The sequence below is a fragment of the Triplophysa dalaica genome, chromosome 18 (genome assembly GCF_015846415.1).
Source record: "Triplophysa dalaica isolate WHDGS20190420 chromosome 18, ASM1584641v1, whole genome shotgun sequence".
In the NCBI taxonomy this organism is placed as follows: Eukaryota; Metazoa; Chordata; class Actinopteri; order Cypriniformes; family Nemacheilidae; genus Triplophysa; species Triplophysa dalaica.
Window position 1 is genome coordinate 19,722,484 of NC_079559.1, and position 21,318 is coordinate 19,743,801.

At 36.9% G+C, this 21,318-nt stretch overlaps 2 protein-coding genes and 1 long non-coding RNA gene across 11 annotated transcripts in view; 2 read left to right on the top strand and 1 right to left on the bottom strand.

Annotated features, from left to right (window-relative positions):
- Window positions 1-14,205, top strand: part of sorbs3 (sorbin and SH3 domain containing 3) — a 38,923-nt gene extending 24,718 nt beyond the window's left edge. For 6 of the 8 annotated variants that reach the window (XM_056772796.1, XM_056772792.1, XM_056772795.1 and 3 more), the window contains 12 exons: window positions 2,752-2,817; window positions 3,596-3,706; window positions 4,676-4,725; window positions 6,856-6,920; window positions 8,888-8,937; window positions 9,021-9,067; window positions 9,229-9,343; window positions 9,419-9,544; window positions 9,755-10,261; window positions 11,240-11,337; window positions 11,430-11,536; window positions 12,600-14,205. In XM_056772796.1, the coding sequence (XP_056628774.1) occupies window positions 2,752-2,817; window positions 3,596-3,706; window positions 4,676-4,725; window positions 6,856-6,920; window positions 8,888-8,937; window positions 9,021-9,067; window positions 9,229-9,343; window positions 9,419-9,544; window positions 9,755-10,261; window positions 11,240-11,337; window positions 11,430-11,536; window positions 12,600-12,661 (1,404 nt within the window). In that variant the 3' untranslated portion in view covers window positions 12,662-14,205. The remainder of the gene's footprint in view (window positions 1-2,751; window positions 2,818-3,595; window positions 3,707-4,675; window positions 4,726-6,855; window positions 6,921-8,887; window positions 8,938-9,020; window positions 9,068-9,228; window positions 9,344-9,418; window positions 9,545-9,754; window positions 10,262-11,239; window positions 11,338-11,429; window positions 11,537-12,599) is intronic. The other 2 variants (XM_056772799.1, XM_056772798.1) reach the window with 2 other exon arrangements.
- On the bottom strand, window positions 12-2,054 carry LOC130440026 (uncharacterized). Of its 2 annotated transcripts, XR_008909516.1 has the most exons (5): window positions 1,836-2,054; window positions 1,101-1,733; window positions 789-957; window positions 429-559; window positions 12-227 (listed from the first exon to the last, which is right to left on the bottom strand). It is a non-coding gene; the product is annotated as an uncharacterized LOC130440026 (long non-coding RNA). The 2 variants fall into 2 exon arrangements; XR_008909515.1 differs by having other exon boundaries at window positions 13-227; window positions 789-1,733.
- Window positions 14,206-16,516: 2,311 nt separating the features above from the next.
- pdlim2 (PDZ and LIM domain 2 (mystique)) overlaps window positions 16,517-21,318 on the top strand; it is a 52,478-nt gene continuing 47,676 nt past the window's right edge. The window contains exon 1 of the mRNA XM_056729701.1: window positions 16,517-16,835. The gene's annotated coding sequence lies outside the window, so the exon portion shown is untranslated. The remainder of the gene's footprint in view (window positions 16,836-21,318) is intronic.

Consider the following 21,318-nt stretch of genomic DNA (forward strand, 5'->3'; position numbering starts at 1 on the left):
TAATTGATACAAAAATACATTACAGACAAATTGTGTACGTTGTTGTACATGAAATAATTTTATTCAGTAACAACTTCATAGTATCCAACATGGCTCTTTAAACATTCATGTTTAAACAACACGTTAACCAACATTACCATCATGAAACAACATTGCAAAACAAGGCCAAAGTGAGTCTGTAAAACGGTCCACATCTTGATCCATCAGAGCACAACAAGTAGCTGGAACTATGGAAACGAAACAAGAGAATAATGTTAGATATTCAATTTATAGTCAGAGAAAAACAGAGGACAACATCTACAGTCAGAGAATAATAAAATGATGTAATTCAATGATGAGATCTGTGTGTGTGTGTGTGCGTGTGTGTGTGTGTGTGTGTGTGTGTGTGCGTGTGTGTGTGCCTGTGTGTGTGTGTGTGTGCTTCTTACTTTTCATCGATTACACTGAATATTCATCATTGTGTTTAGAAGAGCGGCGACATGTGGGTTCACTGCAACCTGTTTCTTCTGTATCCTGGCATTTTAGATGACGCTTCTTGTTCCACTCTCTGGATTAATATCTACAAAGAGTCAGGAAAAACTAAATGTTATATATTAAATGTGCAAAATATATTATATTAAAACACATGAATTAAATCATCAGCTTGCTAGTGTTAAATAGGGGAGACTTCTAAATAATTTGCCCCAAAAAAATGCATCTCTCGTTGAGAAATATTGTTTTAAAGGTCTTAACAGGTATAACATAAACATATCTATAAAAAGCAGGTCAGGAAGTTGTTCAATTAATACCTTTCATTGGACTCCAAGTACATGCTGCCCCATCCTGGTACTCAAGATTGAATATGTAACATGCTATGAACAGAGTGGGAAGGCCAGACATGAAGCTGTGCTGAGCACCGTCACACACAACCTAACCTTCAGTAGTCAGCATCCAGTGGCCTGCATGGCAAAGTGTGTCCTAAAACAAACAATTATACATGTGACAATAGTAATAGTTAATAGTGACTATACAATTATCTTTAAGCATTTTACATTTAAACTACATTTTAGTATAAGTGACTCTACAAACAAACTCTAAGCAAATTAAACAGAGTAACTTACACTTAAAACCGTACTTATACAGAAATGTAATCCAACTAACGTTAGGGATGTCACGGTCAAGAAATTGTCACACTAGTATTTTGTAACGGGTCTCACTCCCACCCTCCAACGGTCCTATTTGGGAGACAGGCCTGCTATACAATGAGGGTGTCGCTAACGTCTTTTGCTCAAGCTCTCAGCTGGCCTCCGATACATAAACTGTATATCTAGATGGTTACGTACATTAATCACTTTACCGGGCTATCCTCCGTGAACATCGACTTACCTCAAGCTATGGTGACTCATTTTAATTTGGGCGCTCGATTTAACGGATGACTGCATTTGCAAATTTGAATTACACCACAAAATAATCACGAGCGAGTGTGGTATCCCAACTGTCGAAGCATGTAACTTTTACCGAGTCTACGGCGGGCGCGATGTTCAACATTAAAAAAACAACCGTCAACTTACTAATACAATGAACTGTAGCTCGTCACATACCGCCTTCACTCCTGGTGTGAACAAAAACTCTAAATAACATGAACAACTTCTGTCCTCAGGTGCTATAGCGACGGAGAATGTTTGAAATCTTACCGCGACGGCGCTGCTGAAACCCCGCAAGACTCCTTCGGTCCCCGCGGATGGAGGTTGAATCTGGGTTTACCAATATGAAACGCGAATTTAGATACCTCTATATAAAGTTACCAGCATGATAGTTACCAAATATGGAAAAAAAATACGTAATAAGTTACTTACCACAGGTGTGAATCATTCATTTTGAGCACTACCCCAATCTCGACTGTTGAAGATCATCCCGCCATTGTAGATTTGAAATTTACAGCAATATTCTGTACATTGAGTTAATCCGTCACGTGACTCCAGAATGCATTGCACTTTACAGCAATATTCTGTATTATTTAAAATACAGTCAGCTTCTGTAAAATAACGCTGTAGTTTTTACAGCAATTCGTTACAGTGTAATACAGTATAATATTGTGTTTATAACATTCTGTAGGTAACCATTAAAGGGATAGAAATAAGTGTATTTACACAGAGTACAAATAATGTTGGTAGAAACTATTTGCACCAACTTTGCCGATCGGTATCTGATTGGTATAGAGAAAGTGTAAGAACCAGAGCCATTGAGAGAGAGTCGTGACAACTGAAATTTTCGCGTGTCATGTGATTCATAGAGCCTTCAGACAGTTCAAGGTTGTTATGTTTTCACTTTAATTGCAATTTTTCTATATTGAAAATAGTCTCTCCCGCTATTTATAAGTACCACTAGCAGCTAACTCCTATTTACTCTTAATTCAAAGAAAATACAGCTATTCACTTAGTGTTAAAACAGAACCTACTGCTATTTTGCTATTTACACTTAGAGAAAATAGCCGCTGCCAAATAAAAATTCTGTCATTTTTTGTTCACTCTCATGTCATTCAGAACGTGTGAATCTGTCTTCTGTGGAACACGAAATAAGATATTTTGAAAATTGTCTCAGTGGTTTGGTGTCCATATAATGGAAGTCGATGGGGCTAATGTTGTCTGGTGAAATGACAAAAGGATGAGTCAATTATGAAACAAGCACTGTAGTTTTTTGGGGTTTGAATGTGACCTAGGAATAAAATGTTGTAGTCTTCCTCTCATTTGATATTTCATTTGTTTTTTACAGTCACAGAAGCCCGAGTCGCAGTCCTTATATCACCCACCACGGAAACCTCAATCACCATCCATAGAGGTGAGCATCTGCCTTTGTTTTTCATATGTTTCTTAATCTGCGTAATGTAAGAAAAATTATTGAAAAGTGAATCACTTAAACGTTGTACAGTTCTATGCAGATTTATACAGTATATGTATATCTACCTAAAGATCTATATCTGGATGACCTGTTCACTTAAGAAACTGCAATCTGAATATTGAAAACTGCTTGTTATTTAACATAAAACATAAACATTTGCATCTAACTTTAAGAAGCACTTTTGTACATGAGATGACCATTTACATTTAAATTGCGTTCATTGGTTTCACCAATATAGTCAGATTGATAAATGAATGGAACAGTTCACTCATAAACAAAACTTCTGTCTTCATTTACTCAGCATCAAGTTGTTCCAAATCTGTTTACATTTCTTTGTTCTGACGAACACAGAGAAAGATATTTTGAAGAATGTAGGAAAGCAAACTACCATTGTAATTGTTCCTACTAAGGTAGTCAGTGTAGGCCAAGAACTGTTTGGTTTCAAGTGTTCTTCCAAACATCTTTGGAAGTGTTCATCAGAACAAAGACATTTATTCTCGAGGGTGAGTAAATGATGACTGAATAAAACAATTTGAGTGAACTCTCCTTTTAAAACCAGTAAATGCAGTTTATATAATAACTATCAAAACATTTGTGCAATGCTGCCACACATTTCAGTCCCGATCCCAGTTTTTCATTCCAACATAACCACACCCTGCGTTTTCCATCACTATACATAATGAGCCATGTGTCATTTGGTTGCCATGGCGTTGCCCAGGCGACGTTGGTTTCAGAGCTGAACCGTTTTGAGGCGGAGCTGGACTCAGATATCCTCGGTCTAGAGAGGAAGTTATCACAGAAACAGCACCAGCGGCGAGGCAGGGGTGAGGTACTGACCCTTCCTGACCGACTTCAATCACAATCCTACCAAATCTTGATCCTCCTTCCTTCCCTGGAACCAGCATGGCTTCTCACTTTAATCCACCTGTAATCCTCTATTGCACAATCCTGTCCAAAATCCCTGAAAACCTTAAAGCTTAACAATGTTCTTACAGTGTTTTTTGTGTTATAGAATGACAATGAAATACAGTTTAGACAAGCAGAAGAAATGTTTTGGCTTTAGTCACTGTGTGACTGTTATCGTAACCTCTCTAAATGGGTTTTAAATCTTTTTGGACCTTCGTCCAGACTTTAGTCATCCATTACACCATCATTAATTTCCTCAGAAATTCCACACCCTACAGACAAGGTATTAGTCTTAAGATCCCCCTTGTTGTGCCAAAAAATAGACTTATTTGGCATTATAGTTGCCTTTCTAACAGCACTCTTTAGGTCGTGATCGCTGACAGCTGCACATGCTGATCCTCTCTCTCACTTCCTGTCATGTTGAATAGCCAAAGTCTGTGGCTGCCGCCGCACTGTTCACATCTGCTCTTTATGTCTGAAGCTCAACAAGCCAATGTCCCCATGTATTAAAAATATGAATCAAGACATTCTCTTCTTCTTTCACAAGAGAAAGAAAGTCACAGAGCTCAGAAGAACATACATTTTCTTCCTTTAACCTAAACCAGAATGCTGCACCTTTAACTATTTAGGGCTTTATGGCTTTCACACTGTGCTCGTATTTGGAATCACAACCTGTGGAAATCTTTGCTGATGACATCACTACTTCCATGTGATTAAACCTGAGGGGGGAGTTTAGGACCCAGAGGAGCACTGAAAGTTTCTGTGCAGGAATGGTCACCTCCTCTTGAGATTTTTTCTCATGAGCTGCTCCCGAATGCTCCTGCTTTAACTGTGTCTTTGAGAGGGCGTATGTGTTAGATGTCTATGGACTTACTGTGGTTTCACTTAACAGGAACCCAAACTCAACACGGCAGGAGTAGAAGAGAACAGACGTGAGAACAGGTGAGTCTGGGTTTATGTCTGTATTGTCATCTTTTATGTGTGTCTGTTCTTGTTTATATACAGTACAGTGGGGTTCAAACGTCTGAAACCAAATGACTTTCTCATGTATTTATTGAATCATATGTATATCATCGGCCAAACAAATTTAGTTAAAAAACAGAATTGTACAATTAGGCTCCTTATTGCTTTAATGACAAAAGCATTTCAACAATTCAATGAATGTGAATGTATCTATACTTTAAGCTTTCGTATAGTTTGTCTTTCTTCATTTGTCCACACGCTAAAAAGTATAGGTGCTTAAATGTTGTTTAAAGTGATGACACCATGTTTGGTACCACAAAGAACCATTCAGTTTCTGATCTTTTCATAATCTCAAGCAGTTTTTTTCGCCACAAAGAACCTTTTTGTGAAACAGGAAGGTTCTTGGGATGTTAAAGGTTCTTTATGGAACCATTTTGACAAAAAAGGTTCTTCCATGGCATCACCTTTATTTTTAAGAGTGCAGTTCTACAACATTTTCCAGTTTGTGGTGTTTTATGCACACACTGCATCAGTCTGAATAAGGACACAATGTAACTTAATCCAGTAGACTTGTTATTAAGGTCATATGACATGTGTGGTCTCTCTGTCTGATTGGTTAATTGTTGACTCTTTGGCCGGTGGCCCACATACCGACCCCATGCTGAGTTGTTTCTGTGTGTGTACGGCGTATGTGGGTGTGTTTATGTCTTAGTGTGTGTGGTCAATCTGTAGACGGCCAGGTCTTAACTCTCATGCTTGAGCTTGTGTTCGTTCAGATTTTTTTGCTACTGTATCTAAGCCATTGATCTCTGTTAGCCTTGAAGTGGTATTTCATTTCAGTCTACAAAACGTTCTTCCACCTTCCCTTTATGGATCTCTTCTTCTCAAGCTGTTATTCACCTCTTTATGTGTTTAGACACAGAAGAACTATAAAAGGTCTTTCTAGGCTTGTAGAGAGTTTCGTGCCCATTCTGACACCTTCAATATTTGCTCGGCCAGGGGCCCGGTAACATATCTCACAGAATCTCTGGCGCATTCTTGAATTCTCTCTTATTCTTTTTTTTTTGTTTTCACGTCGATGAGCTCATGCTGCCCCCCCCCCCCCGACTACCTCTCCACCTTCAGAATGCGAAAAATGCCCCATTTCTAGACAAGGATCTGAGTTTAGTGTTCAAGGATTTTTTTTCCCAATGGCTTTTTATAAAAAACATATTGCTCTTTAACTTACCTTACATTAACACCCAGCAGAAACTCAACCACTATGTAAGGTCTGTCACGCAATAACAAAACACTCCGATATATTTTAACTTGTTTGGTATTCTTACGAGATGGTCCATCTGTTGCTTTTATTGAATTCTTCCTCGCTTCAGGCCTGGTACAACCCAGTGGACAGTTTTATTGCTGAAAGCTTGTTTTTTCAAAGCTCGGGAGACTTTCCAGTTATGCTTCATGTATCAACTCAGATGTTTCTCCTAACATTCCTTAGCGGAAATCAAAATAGAAACAAATGACACGTTGACATACAGCAGGTATAGAGTTTGAGTTTATAGTGGAGTCTATGTTTGGTAGAGTTTAGTCTCCAAGCAAACTTCAGTACACCGGTTCATCCAAAAATGCATTTTTTTACATTTATGATTCTTTATCATGTCATTCCAAACCCGTATTACTTTTCTTTTGTCTGCAGAACACTAAAGAAGATATTTTGAAGAACGTTAGTAACCAAACAACATTGACACGCATTGATTTCAATTGTATGGACACAAAACCACTGGAACATTTCTCAAAATATCTTGTTTTGTGTTTCACAAAATTACAGTATATACAGGTGAATATATTATGATATCATTTTTTTTGTGGGTAAACTTTAATGTCTTTTCCTAAGAAGAGAAGTCTGGGATGCCGTAGTGTCATAAATCGTTTTATTCTCATTGCTGCCGAAAAAAAAAAGATTAAATAAATCCTTCTTAAAAGCGCAGTGTTTTAAGGAAACATGTCTGTTTTAAATGTGTACAGTATACTGTATAATCTCACATACACATGTGTTTGTGTATCATTGTTTTTGTGGCGTCTTGTGACGTTAAATATTCTGCCTTTTCTTTTGCTTTCAAGCTCTCTGATATTTCCCTTCTCTGCTGTAAAGCAGAGCACAACGCCGAGCTTCATACATTCTGATGGTAAGAAACAGTCATCTTCCTATCCCCTCCCCTACTGTATTTCCTATTTCCTCCATCCTACTCGCCACTCCTCACATCCCCTCAGTTTCCTCCACACTTTTCCACAAAACAAAATTATGAGAAACAAGGAACACAAATGTAAGTGTCAGTGGATTTGGGCAAAACGGGAAACGCATATCAAGCAGCAGTATGAAAGTTTTGATTACGTTTGGATTATAGATTAGAAACAATCTGACACGATAAACTAAATAACATGTAACCGCAGGGGTCTTGAACCAGGTGATGTTCTTAAGCCCAGAGAGTTCTGTACTTGCTTATATTTAATTTAGGTTTCAGTGGCAACAACATAAACAAACGTTATATGGCCCAAATTTAAAAACCAATAACTCTTGAGTAGTTTTAACTTAGTTGAATACAATTAAAATACAATAAAATATGAATGCAAATTAAAATGATCTATTGGTATATTACTAGCCACAACCTAGACGAATTGCCTAACACACACCAAAATGACTCTCCTAATGCTGTTGCATGAAAAGCATGCTGGGAACTTTAAATCCACTGCACAGTTAGTGACATTATCAAAAAAATGAATGTAGTCCCAATGCATAATAATTAATAAAAGATACTTATTACAAGTTATGTGGGTTGAAGTTGAGTTGAATTCACTCAATAATTTGTAGATTTAGAGTTACAAGATTTTTTCATAATTTAACTCAAAAATTGTTTAACAAACTTGAAAACAATATTATTAAGTAAAGTTTACTCAACTCATTTCATTTCATGAAATCTATTACGACACAGAATCATTTTAACAGTGTAAAACAGGATCTATATCAGAGTCGGCGCCAGAGCAGATCTACTGGAGGGGCATTGGGTCATCCGCGGGGGGGCCACAGCCGTTTGAGAAATATTTTGGCGAAATCATAGTCCAACACTGCAGAAATGCTATAAAAAACTTTTTTATTCTTAATTATTATTAACGAATTTCATTTATTCTTGTTGTTGTTCATTTCCATATCATGTCACTTAGTCGAGGCTATGTGGTAGCCCTATGCACACAGTTTACTCAGTCACACACAATGGAGGGCTGTCGTGGAGGTTTAACGCAAATAAATGCAGTTTACCCATCTCTGACATGTTACCTTTTTGTTAATGTTTGCTGTTACAGTTTGCTCTGGTCCATTTCTCACATTGATGAGCCGCCAAAGTTAATATGAAGCATGTTGTTTAGTCTCGTCAGCGAAACCTACATCCATCACTATACCATTTGACAATCACTTGAACTCCCGGGTGGTTTCCCGAACTTATAAAGAAAACAACAAAACCTGTAAAACAGCTTACTCTCCTTTTCTCCGTCTGCTACTTTTCGTGAATACCCCGCACCCGCACTACTTTCCCCATCATTCAGTACGGCCAGGACTACAAATTCAGTACGGCCAGGACTACAAACTCCATGCTTCTTAAAGGGACAATGCCCATATTTCTGCAACAGTAACTAGTAACATATCATGAACAACCAAAATTATGCATTTTCCCCGTTCATTTCAATTTATTTAAGTTACAGTTTGCACATTTAATATTATTTTGGGCCACGGCATGGCCGCTAGGGGGGCACAGCCCTCGAATGCCCCCCCATACCGCCGACACTGAGCCACATATTTCTGTGCAATAAAATTTTAGTTATAGAAGACAATAGAAACAACACTGTAAACCAAAACCACTGGTAAAAAAAAGAATTTGGGAATTTATGCTGGATTTAACATTTTTAACATTTAACGTCTCCATCACATTTTACAGTCCCAAACCATACATATTTCACCCCTTACGCATGTTATCACGACCGTCTTAAACTTTGGCCGGCTGTCAGCTGGAATAATAGAACTATCATTCAGTCTCTTATCATGTCACTCCTTTCATTATATATGGGCAGATATCTCATATCTGGTCTTTGTCTCCTGCTACAGATCGAATGATGCCAGAGATGGATTTCCCACCTAAGAAAGAGGATAAGAAGGTATTTGATCCCTTTTCTCTGAGGTTTAAGTAAAAAGTACAATTTTGAGACAGACTTCGTAAAATAAATGTTTTTTTGCACAGATGAAAGCAGCACGAGCCAAATTTATTTTTCAAGCACAATCACCAAAGTAAGAAGTGCACACTGACACAAATTTTGAGTAATGTCTCAGTCCATACAATGGAAGTCAATTTCACTATTCATTTCAATTATTTGCAAATTTGTTTAATGTATGTTTACGCTTTCTACAACAACGATTGACTATGATCACCTTTGACCTCTCATTAACAGAGAGCTGACCATACAGAAAGGTGATGTAGTGTATATACACCGGCAAGTGGACGCCAACTGGTATGAAGGAGAGCATCATGGGAGAGTGGGAATCTTCCCCACCAGCTACGTGGAGGTATGTCTGTGTGTGTGTAGGGATTTTGAAACCTTTATTTTCGAAATCACGTTAACCTCCGTCTTGTCTTTTCAGATTATTCCTGCGACAGAAAAACCGACTCCAATAAAGTCGCCCACCTACCAGGTGCTGGAATATGGAGAAGCAGTAGCCTTGTTCAACTTTAATGCAGACCTACCTGTGGAACTTTCCTTTAGAAAGGTGCCAAAAATAAAAACATTACACACTGTCCCACATGCCTATATGCCAAATACATAAATGTGAGAAAATGCTATAGTATTTGTTCAGTATCTACATGCACAATGCAAATTTGACCTAAAAAGCATATTTTACATTGAAAAGTAACGGCCCAAATAAATTCTGAATGAACATCCTCACAACTTTTCTTACTGGTCATTGTCTCGTGCTCAGGGGGAAGTGATCTCCATAGTCAGGCATGTAGATGATCACTGGTTGGAGGGTCGTATCACCGGCACCACCCGCAGTGGAATCTTTCCCGTCAACTACGTCCAGGTCAACAAAATGCCTCGCACTAAACCCAGTGATGATTTTCCTTCCTCTCCCCTCTCACCTTCTGCTACCCCAGAGCCCCTCAGTCCCGGCCGGCCGCAGCACTCACCCCTGTCTCCCTCCTCACGCTCCCCCGAATCTCCTCTTTCAGCTCACAAACACTCCAGCCAGTCACGCTCCCCTCTGTCACCGGCACAGCGCACCTCCCCAAAACAGCCATCCACCCACTTTCTGTACTCGCCTGGCATCACCTCCTCCACCTCACCCACGGGCATCCGGAGTGGAGCTCTGCACCCTCACAGCACACTGGACACAGACACAAGATCACCAGTGTCACCATCAAACCATGTGCTGAAATCTCCTCAGGGCCCAGGACTGCCACTGAACACCAACTCACACATCACACAGGTTTGTATAGATAGCACAACATATAACATCTAGTCCAACATGTCAATTAAGGAATACAACGTAAATTTGACGTTTAGACATGATAGAAATGATTTTAATAGAAAGATTTAAGTGAAATTAGACATGAAAACAAATTTGAAAATTAGAAAATGTCCTTTTACGTCAATATTTCAACATTTTAAAACGTATCTGGGTTTATGTTGGTTTTCATTCTGGATTACAAGCATAGTTATTATAGCTTTGTTTTCAGTTTTGTTGTAGTTTTATTAATATTTTTAAGTAGCTTCTATTTTAATGTTTTAGTTTTAATGTTCATTTGTGCTTAATTTTTGGCAATTTAGTTATGTGCTTGTGCCATTGTTTGTTTATTTTATATTGCATTTCAATTTAAATGAATTTTTATTTAAGTTTGATTGTAGTTTTTATTTATTTCCAGTCCATAATTTTTGTACCTCATCTTAAACTTATTTCAGTTTATTGCTAATGCAACATTTTTTATTTCTTTTATGATATTTCGGGCGATGTTTGGTTTTATTTCAATTAACAAAAATGTTTTAATAGTTTTAGTTTTAGTAAACTATACTTTATTTCTTTTTGATTGCTATATTATTATAGTTAAATTTTCACTGTATAAATTATTCCATTGTTTGTTTAATTGTTTTTTATATTGCTATATAATTTCAGTTTATTATCACTTTAGTTTGATTTTTCCAGTTAATATTTTAGTATCTCAACTTATACTTATTTAATTTGTTTACTGATGCTTTACTATTTATTAAGAAGTTTACATTTCTTAATATCTAGGTTGGTATTTCGTTTCATTTCAATTAACAGAAATGTTTTTATAATCTTTGTTTTAATAAACTATAATAACTTTGCTCCTTTCTACAGATGAATACTGTCCTTGAAAAAAAACATGTTTGAGTGAATTGCTATGAATTTTTAAAATAGTAATTGTCTTTAAAATAAACATTTTAGGATGGTCCCAGAACACTGTATCCGCTGCCAAAATCCAAAGTTAAGATTCCTTCAACATCAAAGTCTCACATTGGTTCTACACTTATTCAGCGACAACCGTGAGTGTACTGTACTACAATGTTTAAACTAAAATAACAAAAGTCATGCTTTCATTTACTTTATTGATTATTTTTATTTTTAATTTCTACAGATATAAGGCTGTTTACAACTATAAACCCCAGAATCGAGATGAGCTGGAATTAAAGGAAGGAGACATCGTACAGGTGATAGAGAAATGTGATGACGGCTGGTTTGTAGGTAATTCCACCTTTAAGAAAATGATTCACTTTGTTAAAGACTATTATATGAAGGTACAGTTCTGCTAGTGGATATTTAAAACTCATAAAGTATCATTGAAACATTTGATGTTATTCATCACAATTGTTCATCTACTGGCTACCTACTGGTCACCTCTCTGGTGAAATGCTGCACCTTGCCTCTCGGCCAATCAGATTGGAATGAATGATTTAGTCAGTGATTTCAGTCTTCGGCCCACTATTGTCCTATACTGACATTGAAACACTACTGATAGTTCAGCTCTGAAGTTTTGAGGTGTTCGTTTTTTGTTTGATTAATATTTTAGCTTTTATTTATATATGGTACTTAGATTTTCGATTATTGTTATGTGCCGTGTCAGTTTATTCGTTTGTTTTCATTTATTTTTAAATGTTTCTATTTAGTTGTAATTTATTTTTCATTTCAGTTGTAACTCTTTTTCAGTATATAATTTTTGAGCCTCAAATTATCTCATTTAGTTTTCCCAAATCTTCCCAAAAATGTTTTGATAGTTTAGATAACAATAACTTTATATATTTATATAATATACTGTGTATTATAATCTATAATAATTGTAGAGACCTACTGGCGGGTCCACTATTGCATCATCATATCTTCAAGTTACGAAGCACAAAACCAGACATACGTGGTATGTTTTGAAATTTTAGAACTTTAGCTCTCTTACCAGTCCCATCAATTTTGCATTTAAGTTACATACAAGAACATAATAAGGTTTGAATTAATTTCCCTTTACCCCATTCACACCTGTAAAAATAATACAAATAATATCAAACCATTTTACAAAACATAGATGAGCCATTCATCAAATGAAAGCTCTTGAAAAATACCACTGTCACCAATCTTACACTTTAGACTAACATAACAAAAGTAAATTGACAAATTATTGTTTTTATAATTTTTTTAATTAGAGGGTATTCTGTAGAATGAGATTTTTTTATCACTCTTAAATTCAGATTAAAACAATGCAAAATATCCTCCAGAAATATATTGATGATTTAATGTTTTATGTTTGTCTTCCTTTCAGGTACGTCTGAACGTTCACAAACGTTTGGAACTTTTCCTGGAAACTATGTAGCACCAGTTTGAGAGCCACGAATTCCTATCAGCAATTCTTGATCTTTGCAAGCACAGTCACTGTCACTACAGACTTAACCACTAATGGATGCAATATACAGTCTGTGCTGTCTCTGTACACTAAAGACCCTCCTCACACTCATAGAAATATAGACACAAGTTTCCGTCTTTCTTCACATCCTACTCTTCATCCACAATGCATATATGCATGTGCACTCCTCCTCACCGTGTTACCATGGTGCCTTCTACAGATGTTGAACACAGACGAGTTTGTGACAGTATGACCCCTCACGTTTTGAGAATAAGTGTGTTGGATTTGTAATGACACTCCTCACTGCATGGTGCTTTGAAGATCCTTTTGTGTGAAAAGCACCAGAGACAACTTTTACACAACTCTTGTGGGATTTTGATGAAATTTCCAATTTTAAAGTCTTTGAAATGTTTATCCTCATTTTCCTTTCAGATTTGTAACAACGTTGCCTGTGAACTCCGCAAATTGTGAGGACACAGAGCTAAAGTTTGGATCTCAGATGTGGTCAAAACTGTCCATTCTTTACAATCATATTATGAACACAGTCGCTGTCTTTGCAATCATTATCATGTGTCTGCAAGTGCTTCACGCAATTGTCTTTAAGTGTTAAATCTGTCTGTATGATGTTTATTGTGTGACAAACTCATACATTATCCTAAAGGTGTAAGACAGTGAAACAGTGTTGTTGAACCTTTTTAGGCAAGTCTCCTGCTCAGTGAAAACCATTTGGTCTTGGTGTGTGAAGGAGTAGTTCACTTTCAAAATGAATTTACATGATTATTTCATCCAAGATGTTATTGTTTTTTTTTCTTTAGTCGAAAAGATAATAAGGTTTTAGATGAAAACATTCCAGGATTTTTCTCTATATAGTGGACTTCAATGGACTCCAAAACTACAGTTTCAGTGGAGCTTCACAGGGTTTTAAGAGATACCGAATGATGAATAAGGGTCTTATCTAGGGAAACGATCTGTCACTTTCAAAAAAAAAAAGATATGATATATATATCCAAATGCGTGCCTTGCTCTGTTCTGCGATGCGTGTTCATGACTTCACGTAAAACCTTAATTTCTTTTCAACTAACAAAAACAAATACATAAACATAAACATCTTGGATGAAATGGGGATGAGTAAATGATCATGAAAATGAACTACTCCTTTAAGTCATTGTCCTCTAGTCTTGGATTGAACAAAGATATATTTTTTAAATCCAAGATATATCAATCACAATCCTCTGTGATGTTATCATTATCAAGATATTTACAGTATAGGACGCCTAATCCACTTACAAAACTAAATCAGTTTGTGATTATATTGTTAAATTTCATTTGCACCGGTTAAATGAGAGGTCACACAGACTTTTTATAGCATGTTTAGCCATGATTAAGGTCGTTGAAGATGGAATTTTCTGTTCTGCACACTTATTGGATGTAAAGATAATATATTTTTATTGAACTCACAATGTATTGTTGTATGTAAAAGTACTCACAGATTTTGATAATGATGAAATAAATTAAAATAAACAAACCTTTGTTTCTTTCTCATTTTAATCATTAGAATGTTTTGCAGTACACTGCAAAGTCCAATATGAAGAATAAATGACAACATGCATATTCTATGGATTCAGACTCTTCTTGAGTCAACACACCTTTATAAAGAAATGAAAAATAGGATTTAAGGATTAAGTCAGATCATTTTGCTCATAGATGATCCCATTGAATTAACATCTTCGAAAACTATTTTCAAGTAGTAATCTTTTAAATCGCAGAATAACTAAATTTTCACACTTCATGACACAATAACAGCAGATCAAGAGCAAGGATTTGAACTACTTGGTTGAATGAATATGAAAAGTACTTTCGGAGTGACTGAAGAAGAACACAAGTACTATGCATATTAGGGGCCTGTCCAAATATCCACTGTTGCAGAATTTGCCCCTTGATGGTGTTTTCACAGAAAGTGAAGACTGTCATGGTTATTCAAAATTTGTGCCCTTATCGCACAGAAGTTATATATGCCTACATCTCTAAAACTCATAGATGTACAGAGACGCCACATTTACCACTAAATTGTTCATCAATGATGTATTATTTGAACGTTTTAAGTTAGATTTAGTGAATTCTTTTGTGATGTTAAAAAATAATCTTTAAGACATATTTTCATTGATGGAAGGCCTATATCTTCAAAAATAATTTGGATTCTAATTTTTTTCTTCATTATTTAAAACTTTAATTCAAATAGTACTTTACAATGTCATCTTTATTTTTGTTTAAGATAACATTGATTCAAAAAGTACAATATATTTTCTAGTACAACTTTTTATTGTACTTATATATGTAAATGTCACGTTCAAGTGAAAAAATGGCTAAAGCTAATCAAAGTTTTGAACAATTTGTAAGAGAATAAAAAATATGGACATCCTTTATGCACTGTAAAAAACAAAAAAGACTGTTACATTTGTAACCAAGTTATGTTTATGTATTTTTTTCTTTTCTCTATTTTCATTTGTTGTGAGATGTATATGTTCGTACAAATTTTGTACATTTCTGTACTAAAATAAAAAAGAAGAAAAAATTGACTGAAGTGTAAACAGATCCACTGCTGTTTGCAGACAAGAGCACAATAAAGCACAATAAAATTCACACTTTTTTAAACTATTCCTTTATAAAACTGATAAAAAAATCACAGAGTGACCCGAGTAACGACAATTATTTAAAGATAAAAATACGTTTCTATAACTGAGTAGGCTACTAGTTGGTGAGTAGTAGGTCAATGTGACAGGACAAACAGTGCTCTCTTGTGGCTATTTACGTTTATTACATAGCTGCATTTTTTGTTAACTGTGTCAAATGTAGGCCACAAACAATATAGGCATTCAATATTAATTAAAAAATAATAATAGAAAAGCATTCCAGTAGTGCATAATCACAAATACAAATTGAGAAAAAACAACAGCATATAAACAAAAATTATAAGAAAGAAAAACAGACAGGAATTTCAAATGAACTCATATTCCTCAAAAGTGAAATCAAAGTAAGGGCTTGTTAAAGTAAGTAGTATTTATAACCCATTTTAATAGTTTATACATCTGTTTTATCTCATTTAACCACTGATTGAAGATGGGCTTTGATTTAAACCACCTACATTTATGAATGATAAATTAGTTAACAACAAAATCTAAATGTTCGTTCTCCAAAAGAATCCCAAACTTGATTATCTGCACTGTAACAGGTGGGAGTATACTATCTCTGGACTCTAACCAGTTCTGTACACCTCTACAAATACACAACCGAAAACAAAGTTTCCACAAGGACAGTGCGGACACAGTAACATTTCTACATAAACATTGAATCAGTTGCTGTGTTTATAAAGCCTTAAGCTTATTAAAGCATGTAGTTTCCTCTGAACATTACATTTGTAAAAAATTACTTTAAAAATATAACAACATGCAAGATCCTTCTGACATCATTGTACAGTCTTATCATATAGGCTACGGGTCTCAGGCAGACGGTTGCTAATGTGAGTGACTTTTTAGTACGACATTAAAATGATTCATAAAATACAGTTTTACATTCATAAATTGAGCAAGACAAGTGTGCTTTTGTCTGAGATTCATTTTAGCATACATGTAGAATAACTTCTACACAAGCAACAGTCATACAATCGTTATAAAATCTAAATGTTGAATGTTTGGATAGTTTTACTTTGCGACAGGTTCGCCTGTAGGTGACGCACTGCGCACTTAGTATTTGCGTTAGAGTTCAAATCATATTTCTTCTGTATCCCACCTACCGGACACGCCCCCCTCGCGTGCCCACCCTCCGTGCCTTATTTTGACAGCAACACGTGGCACGTGAGCTCGTGTCAGCAGGAGCGCGCGGATGATGCCCCATCCTCTCCCAAGGCGGATAACATTCTCGGGAGAAACTTTGAACAATTGGGCGGTGTGGGAATTTGGTCACATGCACCGCACTGCCTCAAAACTGACGCGTTGAAAGTGTCTCGAGCAGGTTTGCGTTAAATAGAAGATCAAGGGTGAGTTTCACTACAACTTGACGCTTCCTTCACGCTCGCGCAGAAAGCGTGAGTGAACTCGACGTCATCTTCACAGGTGTCAATCACAGCGGTGCGACCAACAGCTCGACTCCTTTATCCAGGTAAGCGTTGAATTTCCTCCATATGATGCTATTTTCAGGGATTTTTGTAGTGTGGGAAGGGTTGTAGATGAGGTGTTGTATTTGTTTATTGAAGTAGTCAATGACTATGCGCTCGCGCTCTACAAGTGACAAATGAACGTCGACGTCCAGCATCCTTTTACCTCACTGTTATATCTGCGCCACATGCTCAACATTATTTCGTCCTGTTTTCCTGGTGGAAACATCGGCTTGTTTGGTTGTTTAGGTAACATTATTGATTTGTTAAAAAGTTCCAACAAAGTTGTGACACTGCTCCACAAACATAGTGAGTCTTTCGCCACTCAAAAGCTCTTTAACATCTTACCTTCGTGTTTGTGATGCCGTGCTGTGTTAAACCTACGGAGCTGCCTGAAATGTTTGGTTATATAGATCTTAAACTAATATTTCATTCAGTTATTCGGAATTTTGTGAAAGGTTACATATGCCCAAGTTATAGTCTACTTGAGAAGTACAAAAAACATTACAAAATGTTATACAGACATTCGCTCGCGAGAACATCCATCTCACTGCTGTGTAAATGGGTAAAGTGCTGTTGAATGTGAATGATGACTGAGCAATAGTTGTGAATGGATGGGGAAAAGCCATCCAAACTTGACTATGTGCTCACGTGTCCATATAAAGACCGAACCCATTGAGGGCACAACAAAAAGCAGTGGTGTTATTGTGACTCTGTATTGTCTACATCTCTTCATTGTCTCAATCCCTCTATTTTACCATCCTTGAATTTCACCTCTGCTACCTTTCTTCCATCAGCTGAAAAACATGCATTCTTCATCTTATTGACTTTTGTGTTCAGTGCAACAGGCAACGCATCTGCACGTTAAAATTGCACTCCGTTATTGAAGGGCACAGATCATGCATTAATTGTTTTCATAAAGCCATTTACAAACTAGCCAGAATTGTGAATGAACAAACACACGTGCAGAATGACTGGGGTTCCAGTTTGGAAAGTCTTGCGTGGACATATTGGCATGATTATTGCACCCTGTCAGTGTCAGCTGCATCAAAGCAATTTTTACTCATAATAAAATATTCAGAATTTTCGCAACTGGGCAGCAAGAAATGTCGAATGTTTTTGAGAACTGCGTGCTTTGATCTTCTATCAAATTTGGATTGTTACATTTAATGATTCTGGAAATGCCATGCTCAGATACGATCTGTCCTCAACTGCTGATCATGAAGGAAGACATTATGTATTTCACTCTGGGTCATCTTTATTCCTTCCACGAGCCGTTTGTTTTCAAGCCTCTTTCTAGTAGTCTGGTATAATTGTTGTAAATGAGTAGTTGTCTGTTCTAGTTCCTGTACACTTTCTATCTCTCGCGTCTGAATGTCTCTTTGCTAGGGCACATAGTGCGGTATCATGATGAGGGTTGTCTGTCTCTTGCCACATTTCCTGTGTGCTCTTGTCTCCCTGTTTTGCAGCCTGTAAGGTTTACAACTGCTGTGGTTTTTAGCATTGAGCTGTGTGTGTTCTTATTTAAAGACGGCGATCAGGATGACATGGAGTTTATAATGATGGTGTGGTGTTTGGCTGCACCACAGTTTCTCTCTTCTTATCTTCTACCCCACGATTTTCTGTGACCTAATGGAGGCCTAAGATTTTAATGCGCTTTTGCATAAAGTTTTTTTGAAAAACTGGGTATCTTTTAACCGCTTCCTCTGCAAAAGCAGATTTAACCACGTCTCATTGTTGCCATCCAATCAGCTCAGATGCTTTGAATGTATGGCGTTTTGGCATAAATCGATCTGACTAAAACAGTTCAGAGGAGAAGCTTGAATTTTGTGTAAGTTTGACTACTCTAAGTATAAATCTATAATACCTCTTAATTGGAAGCGTTAGATAGGAGGAAGCACACATACTGATAAAATAATCTGCTGGATTCATAACTGTAAATAGTCACTGTTACTTGTCCCTACCGTTTATTGATATGGGATGATGTTAAAGATCAAGTATCACAAGCAGTTTCTGCCAATCTCATATTAATCTTGAGTGCCTATACAGTAGCTTTGCATGCGTTGTATCTTTGAAGAGTATTTAGTTTGATCAAATTTATAAAAGAGAGATACAGCTGTACGGATATTTCCGCGAAAACACGAGCTGCTAGAGGTGGGACTAGTTGGGAGAGTGGGGGGGAACTACAGCATGAGCAAGCAACACATCACCACATCTTCCGTGCTGTGCCATCTATCAGTTTTATATAACATCATCCATAACTGAATTGCTGTGAACTAACAGACACACTTAAACTTCATTATCGCTAGAGTAACAAGCTGCAGTGCAGCACAGCCCATCTCGACGCAGCGTAGATAACCTTGATGGTAAGCGGGTCTCGCTCATCGGTTGGCTCTTTTGCATTCTCCTTAATGTACCTTTAACCAATAAAAGGATTAGGATCCCTGTGATGACATGGGGAACCAGAGTTAGAAAAAACTTGTCGAAACAAGTTGGAGTGCATCGAGTACAGAAATACTACATCATATGTCCAACTCGTTTTTTTATCAAGTTGACCATGTTTAGCACGAGAAGAAAGCACGTGTAACAGTGTAAAGATGTCAGAATGCATGACATAGGATGATACCCGATCTTTAAGGAGAAAAGGGAGGTTTGGTTTTTACCTAGCGAGCAATAGAATAGGTGGAAAATTCCTATTAGGGGAGAGTCCCTGACGTATCTATTGGCCAGAATACTATAGGATTTATTCTGACAGGCAAAAGTGTATTTTAAAGGACCACCATTGAAGCCTATTAACAAATTTCTGTTTTATTATTGCTACATAAAGTGTGTCTGCTACTTAATGGCCCCTAGGGAACATATCATACTTGTCAAAACGGAGAGCCTGTGAATTCCTTTGGTTATTGAGACACGGACATAATATTTTTATTTGGTTTCCATGACAGACGAAAAACAAATCAAATATGACTGTACTTTGCGTCATAATCTGGTATGAATACCAAACATTGAACACTCCTTTTTATTACCCTCCTCTGGAATGCAATCTTAATGATTCATTGAACAAAATATTCAGCATCAGCACACCTTCACTAAATGGCTGAGGTCACTCCATTCTTTGTTTATTCGCCAATATCCACCCTTTTTTTGTGCCGTATTATGCTTCCTCAACACTGAAGGTAACAGTGTTTGAGCTGCTAATTTTAGTAATATGATAAGAATGTTGGGAATCTTTTAATCTGAACTGTTTTAATCAGAATGGGGAGAGGTTGTGTGTTGCTGTAGGATAACAGCAGTGGTGTGCGTCTGGGTGTGTTGGGCAGGTTTGACTGTGGTAAGCTCACTCATGGGAGTGGATGTTAGAAAAAGCAAAGTGTGTTCAATAGTTGTAGGGTGTGCAGCATGGCTGCACGCTAGGTGTCTGGATTTGTTGCTACATGGCACATGTGCCGTACATGACAAGCTGCTTGTGTTGTAATACTTGATACAAAGTCTTTGCCTTGCTTTTGCAAGCAAATTATACAATTGTTTGTCTCAGAACCTCAACGCACACTCTTGTCAAACAATTTAAGGCTAAGAATTTACAGCAAATTTTGAAATTGGGTTTTGGTGCATTTATCATGCCCTGAGGGCACCTGACAGAAGTTTAGGGCCATACCAACTACATAACACAACAAGATGATCCAATATTTGCCAAATTTACCATTTAGATTTTTATGAAAACATATTTCTTAGAACAATTCCCAGGCTGAATATCAGTTTTACATGAAACTTTGTTTAAATCATGGAGGCTTTTCAACCAGGTTATCAAAAGCATTGTAATAGCCCTAAGGGTTCTCAAGTAATCCATCAACAAATTCAGTTGCAAGTACACGCTTTTGGCATAAACCGAAGAATGTGTCATTGTCACTTCCTCGTGTCAACTTGATGACAGCGCCTCATATAAATGAAATTTGTATTATATACACTAGAATTTCATGGTTTTCCGGTACTACGATAGCATCACGGTACTTAAACTTCAAAATACCCATGCATCTTTATTTTGTAAATGGTAGTACCGTAAGTAATGTTGCATCGTTCTTGAATAATTCAGTCGTTTTGAATGAATTGGTCGAATAATTAACTGTCGCCACCCACTATCCATAATAGTTTCACATTTAAAGTAAGCGTAACATTTCCCTTTATAAACATTGCTGTATAAATGAAACTGTTATACTATAATATAACTGTAGTAGAGTAGGCGGGGCGAGACCGTGGTTCGAGTCCGGTGAGTAATTGTGAATTAGCGCCAGCTGTGCGCACACCGGGCTCGAATCACGTAGGAGATGGGAGCATATAAAAGGAACGAGCGACCGGACCGTCGAAGAGAGAGGACCGGGCCCGAACTTGTGTTATGTTTGTATTTATATTATGTTTTGTTCGCCGGCGGTCGTCCGTGGGGGGCCGCCGGCTGTTATATTACTTTATTGAATGTTTAAATGTTTGCCGGTT